The sequence below is a fragment of the Chiloscyllium plagiosum genome, chromosome 1, assembly GCF_004010195.1.
Source record: "Chiloscyllium plagiosum isolate BGI_BamShark_2017 chromosome 1, ASM401019v2, whole genome shotgun sequence".
NCBI lineage: Eukaryota > Metazoa > Chordata > Chondrichthyes > Orectolobiformes > Hemiscylliidae > Chiloscyllium > Chiloscyllium plagiosum.
The window spans coordinates 39,683,911-39,697,761 of record NC_057710.1 but is presented as its reverse complement, the minus strand read 5'-3'; the positions used below and the strand labels follow the sequence as shown (position 1 = coordinate 39,697,761).

At 38.4% G+C, this 13,851-nt stretch overlaps 1 protein-coding gene across 5 annotated transcripts in view; it reads right to left on the bottom strand.

The window, feature by feature from the left end:
• LOC122540110 (WD repeat-containing protein 7) overlaps nucleotides 1-13,851 on the bottom strand; it is a 674,231-nt gene that overhangs the window by 144,948 nt on the left and 515,432 nt on the right. For all 5 annotated transcript variants that reach the window (XM_043675451.1, XM_043675605.1, XM_043675690.1 and 2 more), the window contains one exon: nucleotides 5,121-5,238. In XM_043675451.1, the coding sequence (XP_043531386.1) occupies nucleotides 5,121-5,238 (118 nt within the window). The remainder of the gene's footprint in view (nucleotides 1-5,120; nucleotides 5,239-13,851) is intronic.

The following is a 13,851-nucleotide window of genomic DNA, read 5'->3' as shown; positions in this document are numbered from 1 at the left end:
TACAAGGTAACAAGAATGACAATGCAATAAAACAGGGTATAACACCAGATCAGATAAGGTGGTGTTGGTTCAAAAAATAGATTTTAAAATATGAGAGAACATCATTAAGAACATATAAAGTCATGCCAGCATGGTGGTACAGTTAGTGGCACTGCAGCTGGCAGTCAGCATTTGGAAATCAGATGTGCGATCCAAATTAATGATCTGATATCAAACATGTTAGCATGTTGACTCTTTTAAAATGGAGAGTGAAGTGTTTAAATGGTTTTGCAATGAGGCTGACAAATAGTAAATAAAGTTTAACTTTTTGAAAGTTGTGTCATGAGAACTGAACATCGCTTCTGAGGCTAAACTTTTATTACTCACCATGAAGTGCCCTCGAAAAAGGTGGTGGTGAGCAATCTTCTCGAACTGCTGATGGGTAGTTTGATTCTGAGCAGCTTGTTAGGCCACATCAAGGAAGAATTCAGAATCAACAATGCTGCAGCAGACTTGCAGTAATATACAAGCCTAAAATGGATAGGGAAAGCAAATTTCCTCCCCTAACGGACATGAATGTACCAAATGGACATTTACAGAAATCCAATAAATTTATGCTCACCATTACTGATACTGAACTTTAATTCTATTTTATTTATTTAATCAACAGAACTTTAATTCCTTAGCTGCCATGGTGGGATTTTAACCCATCTGGATTATTAGTCAATGAATTATATCCACGAATGTAACAATGATATTACAGTATCAAAGTCTGAAGTAATAGATTGCTGGAAAAATATATGTGAATTAGCAGAAAGAGATTTTGAAAGGGACCTGGGAATAGCAATAGACTCATCACTTCCAATGCCTTGGGAAAATGGTGAATCAATTAGAAGAGCTAATAGAATGTTGAGATATAGTGGAATCTAGTTACTGTGATTGATTTGGACAGGTACTAAAGTGATCACGATAATCAAATGTTCACTAAATCAAAAGGTGGTCATTCCAAAATATCCCAGAAGACAGTTTTCACCCCAAATTAGGTACCCTAAGCAGGACTGCTCAGCTGATTAAAATTGTAGTAAGCTATCCTGTTGAATAGCTGCAGTGCGAAAGTGCAATTCAGACACTCCATCAGTATGCTATGTAAAAACCACAATACACTCCTCAGCCCATATTCTGTGAATGCTAAAATTAAATTATTAACCATTTCAGGTTTACTCTGAATGGCAAATCACCACTATTGAGTTATTCATTGATCATCAACTGTGCTCATTGGAAATAACTCCTTCCTGGATACTGAGACTGGTTCTGAGGGAGATAACAGGCCAGACAGGTCACACCTAGGCAGAGCTGGAACAAATATCATTGTACGATGATTTGCTAGGGGTACAGGGGAAGATTTAAACTAACATGGAAGAGACATGGAAACCAGGAGCTAACATTAAAGAGAAAAAACACGAGAGAGGGAGCATTACAGTATGAAATATGAGGAATGGGATGATTAAGAGGAAATGCCTAAATTGGCCAATAAGGCCTAAATTGATTTCTTGTGCATTTGTGTGCATGCATAGGATATGGTGAATAAGGCTGGTGCACTGTAGGCATGTGGGAATATGATGCTTTGACAATACCAAAGATCTGGCTCAAAGAAAGAGAAGGATAGTGTAGTAAATAATCCTGGCTAGAAAATATTAGGAATGAGACAAAGGAAAGAATGAAAGAGGGGTGAAGTATTGACTAAGGATAATATTACTGTATAGAATAAAGAATGATTTCCTACTGGAAACAAGGACAGAATTAATTTGTTTGGAGCTAAGGAACAACAGAGTTGCCATGACAGGACTGGGTGTTTTCTGTTGCCCATCTTTGGAAAGATATTAGGAACAAACATATTCTCTATTGGCAGAAGGAAGGGGTTGATAAATCACAGTCCAACAGGTTTATTTGGAAGTTCTAGGTTTCGGAGCGTAGCTCCTTCATCAGGTCGCTGTAGAGCATGATCATAAAGTACAGAATTTATATCAAAGATGACACTGTTATCTTTTGCTGTGTCTTATGATCCTGCTCCACAGCTACCTGTTGAAGGAGCAGCGCTCCGAAAGCTAGCACTTCTAAATAAACCTGCTGGATTATGACCTGGTGTTGTGTGATTTTTAATTCTGTGTTATAAGCATTTTATGATGTCTCATATTAATGATTTTTGCTGAGACTCATCTTTCAGGACATAACAGGATTATCACCTTCTGGTTTTGCATTAACAGTATTGAGTACAACTCCTTGGGTTTTCCCTGACGATTCAGAACAATGTCTTGAATTCAAAGGGAAGGACAGATTGTTACCTGATAATTAATGAGTGATGCATATTGTAAATGGGAAATCTAGAATAAAGCTGTGATTTGGAAGTGCCGGTATTGGACTGGGATGTACAAAGTTAAAAATCACACAACACCAATTTATAGTTCAACAGGTTTATTTGGAAGCACTGGCTTTTGGAGCACTGCTCCTTCATCAGGTGGTTGTGGAGTATAAGATCGTAGGACACAGAGTTTATAGCAAAAGTTTGCAGTGTGATGTAACTGAAATTATATACTGAAAAAGACCTGGATTGTTTGTTAAGTCTTTCATTTTTAGAAAGGGCATGTTGGTTCCAGTTCTTTTGTATGTAAATACCAGAACTTTCTTAAAGTTACATTCTCAAGTGAACTTTAACAATAGGTGCCATGTTGGCCCAGATAATACACTGAAGATGTGAGGTGCCCTGTGTGAGGCTGTCTGTGCCCCAATGTTCAGACTGATTCTAAAAAAGGGATTTACAGAAGCTTACATGAATTCATGCAGCTTTTGAGCAAAACAAAATATAATTCTGCAAGTACAAATTCACCCCACAAACTTGAGCATGGTACATTGGTGAGACTGAGCAGAGGCTATGGCAATGGATGAATGGACACTGCACAACAACCAACAGGCTGGAGTGTTCCCTCCCAGTCGGAGAACATTTCAGTGGTCTGGGACATTCGACCTCGGACCTTGAGGTGACCGTCCTCCGAAGGCGGACTTCAGGACAGATAACAACACAAAGCAGCCAAGCAGAGGCTGATAGCCAAGTTCGGTAGCCATGGGGATGGCCTCAAGTGGAACTTTAGGTTCATGTCACACTACAGGTGACCCCACTGCATCACACACACACACTGGCACAGACTTATAGCCCTTTACACTCACACGCATACACATCACACTCTTCTCACAGACATTCATACCCCCTGCACACAAACACCCACACACACACAAGTTTGTGGGGTGAATTTGTACTTGCAGAATTACATTTTATTTTGCTCAAAAACTGCATGAATCCATGTAAGATTCTGTAAGTCCCTTTTTTAGATCAGAATCAGTCTGAACATTGAAGCAGAGACAGCCTCACACAGGGCACCTCACACCTTCAATGCATCATCTGGGCCAACATGACACCTATTGTTAAAGTTCACTTGAGAATATAACTTTTAAAAAGTTCTGGGATTTACATACAAAAGAATTGAAACTAACATGCCCATTCTAAAAGATGAGAGACGTAGCAAACAATCAAAGTCTTTTTCAATATATAATTTCAGTTACATCTCACTATAAACTTTTGCTATAAATTCTGTGTCCGGATCTTATACTCCATAACCACTTGATTAAGGAGCAGTGCTCCGAAAGCTAGTGCTTCCAAATAAACCTGTTGGACTATAACCTGGAATTGTGTGATAGAATAAAGCTGATTATCACATCAAATTTCCATGATTACGAAACAGGAATTGCACTTTGAACAAAAAATAACAGTAACATATACATTTTAAGCATTATTCTCACAACGTACAGGTTGAACCCATCCTTGACTCTGTGTTCATAATTTTGGTGAAGATTTGATCACTCTCCTAATATTGGTCATAGTTGAATGGGTTTAAAGAAAGACAAGGAAATGGATGGATTTAGGGAGGAATGAATCAAGGAAGGGCATTCCCACGGAGATGAACTATGAAGGAAAGCCTTGAGAAGAGGATGGGCGTGAACATTCACTGCCTCAAAGGCTGTAGAGATATTGAGGAGGAATGAAAATGCATCATAATCACATTAGTGGATTTTACAAGGATGAATTTTTAAGCAATCAAGTTCATGTCAGTGATTTAAGATAACATTTAGATGAATTGCCAGGAAATGGTATATTTGAGATGAAATTGAACTTTCAATTAAAAATAATTGATTAATATCTGGTAAACTCAGAAAATAAGATTTTATTTCAACCCAAAATCATTATTGCAGAAATGTGTAGAGACAGATATATGGGTAGATGATGGCAACCTTCTCACAGTGCAATCTGTTGTACATCTTGGATTATATCACAGTTTGTTAAATTCACCTCCTAGCAAAAGTAGATTATCAAGCAAAATACACTGATTATACATGGAACTTGAACTGATAAATGATTAGCTAATGCTGCAATACTGAAACAAGCTTAAAGTTATATTTTCAAAATGTGGGAATGACTTTTAATTCAAAGGCAACGTTCAGTGTTTATTTAATTGTTTATTTAATTATGTTATATTTCCAGTTTTGTTTTGTCATCTTTACTGCATTCAAAATTTGTGCAAGTAATAACCAGGAACTATTCAAATGTTTCCACTGTGTTTCCCTTATTTCAATGCATAACTACTGGTGCAAAGATAACCCAATAATATTTGTATCAAAAAGACTATTTTCTAATTCTATTTCGGAAGCTAAAATAATAAAAGGGCCTAAAAACTAACATATGATTCTAAGCTAAGTATAAAAATCACACAACACCAGGTTATAGTCCAACAGGTTTAATTGGAAGCATACTAGCTTTCGGAGCTAGTGTGCTTCCAATTAAACCTGTTGGACTGTAACCTGGTGTTGTGTGATTTTTAACTTTGTACACCCCAGTCCAACACCGGCATCTCCAAATCATAAACTAAGTATGTTATCAAACTGCTTTTGCAGAAAACAATGCAAGATTTAAAGAAAAATCTCAGTTAGAACAACACGTTTTCCAAGTGGGCTCACAGGATTGCCAATGAAAAATGGGGTATGAAATTACTGATTAATAGCTGTAGTTTGCGGGACACAGCACAATGACTCACCTCACGTGCAATAGTAGTTATGAAAGCTGGTGGTCTGGCTGTAGCAATAAGTGAAAGAGCATGACGTGCTGAGCGGGCAGAGTCAGCTGCTGGGCTGAGCGGCAGTCCCATTGTTATGCTAAACAGGATCAAAGGGGAGGGAGAGAGGGAGAAAGAAAACACATTGAGAAACTAAGGGTGAAAAGATTGTCAGTTTATAATGCCATTTCATGGTCAACTAAATCAGTTAAACAGTTTGAAAATAATGGACTGCTACAAGGCAGTGTGATGAGAATTTTGAGGGACTCGACATCACCTACACGTCCAGTAATTACGCATATCAAAATACAGCTCATCTGCTTAACACCCGAAAGGGGCATATTAACAAATTAAAGCGTTTGATTGAAAATATCATGTTCATCTCTGACAACCAGAATATTAAAACACTATTTTGTTTACAACACTTTATTAACTATTTAAGAATAATATTCTTCAAAAGTATTTTCTCTGGTCATATCAATTCATATCTAATAGCTATGTTATGTATTTTGAACAATAAATCCTTCAAAAATTGAACATTAAATACCAAGGTTAACAGAAGTTGCAACTCTTGCTTAACTAGCAGAATTATTCTCATGTGTATCAGATAGATTAAAAAATCACAATGTTCTAATACCTTAGGAAAGACTTAAAAAGGAACCGAGGGGTAACCTCTTCTTGCAGATGATGGTGCATATCTCGAATAAGCTGCCAGAGGAGGTGATGGAGACTGGTACAATTACAACATTTAAAAGGCATCTGGATCGATATATGAATAGGAAGGGTTTAGAGGGATATGGGCCAAATGCTGGTAAATGGGACGAGGCCAGATTGGGATGTATGGTTGGTGCAGACTTGTTGGACCAAAGGATTTGCTTCAGTGCCGCAAGACTATATGACTCTATCTTAAAGCTAGCACCTAAAAATATTAAAGATCTTAAACCTGCTATTTATGATCAGTATTTTCTGCTATTTCAAATTCACAATTTCTTTTATTTTAGTTTGGACTGAAAATATTATAGGAATACATTAAAGAATTGGTCATAAGTTGTAAAAACTGACTGAGATTTTAATTGAAGGTTAGAGGTGAATATGCAAATTTTTAGCACAGTAGCATAATTTAGACTTTAAAGAGATATTCAAGCCAACAATAATTCAAAGGCAGATTGCAATTAAAACTCTTTTATAAGGACTATCGGAAGGATGCTGTGTAACTTGAAAGAGTTCAGAAAAGATTTACAAGGATGTTGCCTGGTTTGGCGGATTTGAGGTATACAGAGAGGCTGAATGGGCTGAGGCTATTTTTCCTGGAGTGTCAGAGGCTGAGGGGTGACCTTATAGAGGTTTACAAAATCTGGATAAGGTAAATAGACAGTCTTTTCGCTGGGGCGGGGGAGTCCAGAACTAGAGGGCATTGTTTTAGGGTGAGAGGGGAAAGATATAAAAGGGATCTAAGGGCAACTTTTTCACGCAAAAGGTGGTGAATGAATGAAATGAGCTGCCAGAGGAAGTGGTGGAGGTTGGTACAATTGCAACATTTAAAAGGCATCTGGATGTGTATATGAATAGGAAGGAATTAGAGGGGTATGGGCCAAGTGCTGGCAAATGGGACTAGATTAGGTTGGGATATCTGGTCAGCATGGATGAGTTGGACCCAAGTGTCTATTTCTGTTCTGTACATCTCTATGACCTAACACGTAGGAGCAGGAGTAGACAATTCAACACTTTTGGCTTGCGCTGCCATTCAATACGAACATGGCTGATCTCATCTTGGTTTCAATTCCACTTTCCTACCTGCTTTCCATAACCCTTCAACCTATTACTGATTAAACAGCTATCCACCTCCTCCTTAAATTTACTTAATACCTCTGCTCAGTAACCATCATACTCTGGGACAATGACTTCCATAGATTCATGACACTTTGAAAGAAATAATTCTTTGTCATCTCTGTTTTAAATCTGCTACTGCTTATCCTAAAACTATCACCTTTCTTTCTAGATTGCCCCATATGAAGAGATAATGACCTATTCAGTTCTACTTAAAGCATTATCTTGAATGAAATTGCAGAATAGAATCTACATGTACAGAATATTTAATGGTGGCACCACACAAGGGAAATGACCTGCTGTGTTTTCCACAATTACCTCCCACCTATCGCCATCCCACCTAACTTCCCTCTTTCCCTCTGCATTCCTGATGAAAGGCGAATGACTGAAACGTAAACTCTCCTGCTCCTTGGATGCTGCCTGACCTGCTGTGCTTTTCCAGTGCCACACCTTTTGACTCAAACAACTTAAAAATGCAAAGCAGTTCTGTTCTATTAGTCTCATCAGGATATATACAATGGCTCTAAAAGTATAACTAGCTGTATCAAAGCAATATAAAAGTACTATAAGTATATATTTTTCTAAATAACTTGCTGGCACAATATCGCTCAGTTGGCATTTCTAAAAATAAATTTAAAATAATATGATTAATAAATTACAATCTGTGAAATTCTACTTTGCATGTAATTATAGAATCCCTACAGTGTAGAAGCAGGCCATTCAGCCCATTGAGTTAATACTAACCCTCGGAAGAGCATCCCACCTCCACCACCTCACCCCCCAAACCTATCCTGTAATCCTGCATTTGCCATGGGCAATCCAGTTAATCTGCACATCTTTGGACTGCGACAGGAAACTAGAGCACCCAGACAAAACCCATACAGAGATGGAGAAAATGTGCAAACTCCAAGTAGAAAGTCATCTAAAGTAGCCATCACTGATCATACTTGACCATTTCAGTTTTTCTTCCAAATTTCTTTAAAAAGGTATCACAAAAGTCCAAGGATCTGAATTAATTCTTGATAACATTTTCAATCATTTTTATGGTCAGATAAAAAGCAAACAGGAATTATGTTCTGATAATGATTATGCAGACTGCTTTAAAGGTACTTGCTTTGGAAAGTTTGAAATGACCCAATTCATTCCCCCATTCTATTTAATTAAAACAATAAATGAGAAAATGTTGAAATGTAATCGCGGAGCAAAGAATGCTCACCATATTCAAAGTAATTTCTGATGACTCAATTATATTGGCTGTATACATTTTTAACTTAAACAACATGGTGCTAAAACGTTTAGGAACCAATTGTCTTGATGATCGCACTTTGTATTTCTGAAGTGGCTTCATTTTGGATTATATGCATATTGTTTATGTTTTAGCATGCTCAAACTATTTCAAAAATTAAATAGAGGATAAGAATTAAGAAAGCTGACATCATAAATCCAAGGATCAGGTTTCATGTGTTCAGTTGGAAGAGTCAGTCAAGACTGACCTGCTATAATTTGTCCTATTAATAAACAGTGTACAGAGCATTCAAGATGTCTCTGGAAAGCTGCATGTCCACCAGTTTGGTGGCATATGCTACAAACATTTTCAAAGCCTCTTGCAACCTCCCACCATCCTCTTTTTTTATGAAAGCAAAAAAGCATAAAATATTGCATAGCAGGGTTCTTCTTTGAACTTCGTAATAGGCAAAACACGAAAGCATGCTGCCTATTGTTGCAGTGTTCATCTGTCCAGTGGAAAAAAAACCCTCATTTTAAACACACAGCTAGTCATTCTGTACAAAAAAAATCTTTATTATTAAAGCATAACGACAGAAAGCATCTTTTAGACACAATATAGTTTTCCTTTATAAAGCCTTACAAAATCATCAAACAAGTCGGAATAAACTAATGAACCAAAAAAATAACATTGGTGGGGCACAACAATAACTGATCAATGATTGGACATTTACTAACCCCCAAAAATGAAATTTTCGGATGATTCGTACTTTTCCAGCGTCTGGAAGCTTATTTTGCCAATTTCAGTTATTCCTGCTTTTAACTAATACTTTAATAAGAGTGAAACATTTTTTTAAAATCTGTGATGGTTTCTGGGTCTAGACATACACACTAATGAACCAATCTTAAGGGTGACTTGATAGAGGTGTACAAGATGATTAGGGGTTTAGATAGGGTCGACAGTGAGAATCTTTTTCCACGTATGGAGTCAGCTATTACAAGGGGGCATAGCTTTAAATTAAGGGGGGGTAGGTATAGGACAGATGTTAGGGGTAGGTTCTTTACTCAGCGAGTTGTGAGTTCATGGAATGCCCTGCCAGCAGCAGTGGTGGACTCTCCCTCATTATGGGCATTTAAGCGGGCATTGGATAGGCATATGGAGGACAGTGGGCTAGTGTAGGTTAGGTGGGCTTGGATCGGCGCAACATCGAGGGCCGAAGGGCCTGTACTGCGCTGTATTCTTCTATGTTCTATGTTCTATGAAATGCTTTCACTGAAATTACCTGAACTCAAGATCCCATGACACAAGGCAAGATTGGAGACAAATGTATGTATCAGAGGGGCACAGGCATTTCAGGAGGAAGCTTTGCAGCCTAGATTTTCACTGAGTTGAATAAGATATGTAAAGAAAAACTGATGTAAAAACAAAGCAGACATTCATTCATAACTTTCCATTATGTTATAAAAACAGTCTTCTTTTTAATGCACAAGCCTTAGAGTGGGCCCTAAATCTGGAACTTTGTAAGTTAGTGACTAAAGCAGCCACAACACCAAACATTAATTGTGGAATATTTTCTTCAATGAGCAAGTTTGTTTTGATGGATGGGGTTAGGAAGCAAAGAGTAGGGGGGCAAAGAGGTTTAAGGGGTGAGGGCTAGAGCCCCTTACTTTTGCATTTACTTAATTCATTATATCCGAGAAGACGATTCAGAGAACTGAAGCGTGTCTTTTAAACAACAAGCCTCAACATAGTTAAAAATCACACAACACCAGGTTATAGTCCAACAAGTTTAGTTGGAAGCCCACTAGCTTTCGGAGCACTGCTCCTTCATCACACAATCACCTGATGAAGGAGCAGTGCTTCAAAAGCTAGTGTGCTTCCAATTAAACCTGTTGGACTATAACTTGGTGTTGTGTGATTTTTAACTTTGTACACCCAGTCCAACACCGGCATCTCCAAATCAAGCCTCAACATGCCATCAACTAGATTTGACCACCCAATGAAGATTCTGTCTTTGCAGACACTTTCGCCTGAGGCAAGCTGGCAAAACTGGGAATTTTCCCATTCCCATTATCTGCTTCAAGGAAGAAAATCCAGGCTTCAGTGGGTGTTTACACACTGAGTGGTCAGGAGCTGGCTGTCATAAAAGAGGGAATGATGACCATGTGTAGATCGGAGGAACTTAGGATAACAGACCTGAGCAGTAATACCCAGAGTAAATTGTTACCAACAAATGTGAACTGGCATATGGCACAGCACAGAAACAGACCCTTCAGTCCAACTTAACCACACTGACCAGATATCCTAAATTAATCTAGTCCCATTTGCCAACATTTGGCCCATGTCCCTCTAAACCCTTCCTATTCATGTACCCATCCAGATGCCTTTTAAATGGTGCAATTGAGCCCACTTCCACCATTACCTCTGGTAGGTCATTCCATACACACACCATACTCTGGGTGAAAAGGTTACCCCTTAGGTCCGTTTTAAATCTTTCCCTCTCACTGTAAACATATGCCTTCTAGTTTTGGACTCCCCTAACCTGGGAAAAAGACTTTGACTATTCACCCTTCCATGCCCTTTATGATTTTATTAACGTTTATAAGGTCACTCTGCAGCCTCTGACACCAGGGAAAATAGCGCCAACCTATTCAGCCTCTCCATTAAGCTCAAACCCTTCAACCCTGGCAACATCCTTGTGAGTCTTTCCTGAAGCCTTTCAAGTTTCACAAAATTTTTCCAATAGTAAGTGCAGTTGCATTAAAAAAAACTCAGCTCATGGAGGTGAGTTGGGTGGGGATGAAAGTTGATGGGAAAAATGAGATGAGCCATTCAGTTAGGCATGCATTAGTAATAGATGCTAAGTTAAAGATTGAGAGAAGGGGGAGAACAAAAGCTATGAGAAAGAAGATTGATCAAGATTGATAATGAACAAAGAGAACATGTAAAACATAAAAGGTCACAGGAGGAATACATGTTCAGTAGGAAACTCAACCCAACTAGTTGTAAGCAGGATGTTATTAATAAAAATTTAAAAAGTGGCAGAAGGATGCCAACTTCAGGAAGCATGGCATGGCCTATCTGGTTAAGAAAATAAGTAATCATCATATTTTGGATGATGCAGAATAGTGTTGGGATTTGGGAACTCAAGTTCATATGAATTTTAAAGCAGGATCTTAAGAGGCCATTAAACAAAGCTAATAGAATATTCAATGTTAAAGGAAGTAACAGACAATATGTAAGCCAAAATGTAATGGTATATTAGTATGAAAACTTAATAAGATCAGAGTTGGCACTCTGTACAGTTCAGGATTTCATACCATAGTAAAAGTGAGGCAAAAGAGAGGCAAATGAGATAGTACAAAGGTTATGTCTGGAATGAGAAGAGAGATATATGAAGAAATGTTTCATAGTTAGGACCAAATAGCCATTTGGTAGTACAGAACAGGAGTTGTTGAAAAAAAGGCACATTTACCAAAGATTTTTGACAGCTCACTGTTTGGCACACTTTTACACACTGGAAACTGCACATATTAATATATAGTGTCCTGTTCTTTGCAGAAGGAAAGAACACAAACACACATTATGCTTGTTTCAACTACAGCCCTTCTCTGGTTCATTTCTAAGGAAAATGCTTCAACTAATCAGAGTCAATCTACCTGCTTTAAATTTAAACAAAGCTGGTAGTTAACTGCCAGTCATCACCTAACTGACAAATTACCCTGATCATGCTTCTAGCAATCACAGTTCATGTTCTAACCAATCAGCACTCTTCTCATACAGCATTTTCTCTTTGCGTTGGTGCTTGTTGCAAATTATCCTGATGCATACAAGATGAAAAGCATCCCCAGAAGTGTATTATTTCTCAGCAACACAAGAGTAGCACCATCTTCTCCAGGTCAGTTGAGATTACATGGATCATTTGTTAGAACTGTTAAAATTATTAGCTGTTAAGTAGGTGAAGTTGAGAATAGCTTAAAACAAGGCACCTACAGGATCAAATATGATAGAGTTAAGATAGAGAATAGCACAAACAACTTATTTTAAAGCAATGTTGAGGCTGTGGAGAACACACTAATGCTGTTCGTGAGTGAAGCAGAAATCACATTTAAGAACAGTTTCGAGGACTGTTTGAAGGATATAGCAATGGTAACAGACCAGTACCCTCATACCCTTGAAGGATAGATATCAAATCCCAATGATCTAGGTGTTTGTTCAATCTGATACCAGATTGAATGCATGAGTAGTGTTATGACAACGGAGGCATACAGCAAATTAAATCAGTCTCCTTATCCCTCTCTTTATAATACAGTAAAATTAAAATGTTCAATAACTCCTCAAAATTGACCCCAATGGTTCATATCTAGACTTGTTGATAAATCAGTACCAGAGTCTATGAATAACTAATACCATACATCAGGTTTATAGCATAAACAAGATAATTTAACAATTTATTTATAATACTGTAGCTTTAGCAGAGTAAAGTTGAACCACAACATAAACTAATGTCTATGATTAAACCAAATCTTTTTTGATTCTAGTACCAAACTTTCACAAAAAACAGACAGGCAAAAAGACACAATTATGGATTAAATTGGGTCAGCATGGTGGCTCAGTGGTTAGCACTGCTGCCTCACAGCGCCAGGGACCCAAGTTCGATTCCAGCCTTGGGTTACTGTGTGGAGTTTACACATTCTCCCTGTGTCTGTGAAGGTTTACTCCCATAATCCAAAGAGTGAGCAGTAGTGATAGGGGACTCTATAGTCAGGAACACAGATAGCATTTCTGTGGCCTCGAGCAAGATTCCAGGATGTTGTCTTGCCTCCCTAGTGCCAGGATCAGGCATGTCTCTAAGCATGCACATGATATTTTGGAGGGTGAGCAGCCAGAGCTTCTGGTCCACAGTGGTATTAACAACACAGGCTGGAAGGAGATGGGGTCCTGCAAAGGCAGTTAAGTAGGCAGTTAAAAAGCTGGACCTCTGGGGTTGTAGTCTCAAGAGTACTCCAGGTGCCACATGCTAGTAAGGTGAGAAATAGAAAAAATATACAGTTGAATGCATGGCTAAACAGCAGTGCGGTAGGGAGGAATTCAGATACCTGGATCATTGAGATCTCTTTCAGGGCAGGTGCAAAAAGGACACCTTGCACTTAAGTAGAATGGATGGCTTTGAGGTATGTAGAGAAGAGGTGTTGGAAATCCTGGAAAAGGTGAAAATAGATAAGTCCCCTGAGCCTGATGGCATTTATCCTAGGATTCTCTGGGAAGCAAGGGAGGAGATTGCAGAGCCATTGGCCTTGATTTTTATGTCCTCTTTGTCTACAGGAGTAGTCCCAGAAGACTGGAGGATAGCAAATGTGGTTCCCTTGTTCAAAAAGGGGAGTAGGGATAACCCTAGTAACTATAGGCCGGTGAGTCTCACTTCTGTTGTGGGCAAAGTCTTAGAGAGAATTGTAAGGGATAGGATTTATGCACATCTGGATAGGAATAATGTGATCAAGGATAGTCAGCATGGTTTTGTGAAGGGCAAGTCGTGCCTCACAAACCTTATTGAATTCTTTGAAAAGGTGACGAAGGAGGTTGATGAGGGGAAAGCGGTAGATGTGGTATATATGGATTTTAGTAAGGCGTTTGATAACGTTCCCCATGGTAGGCTACTGC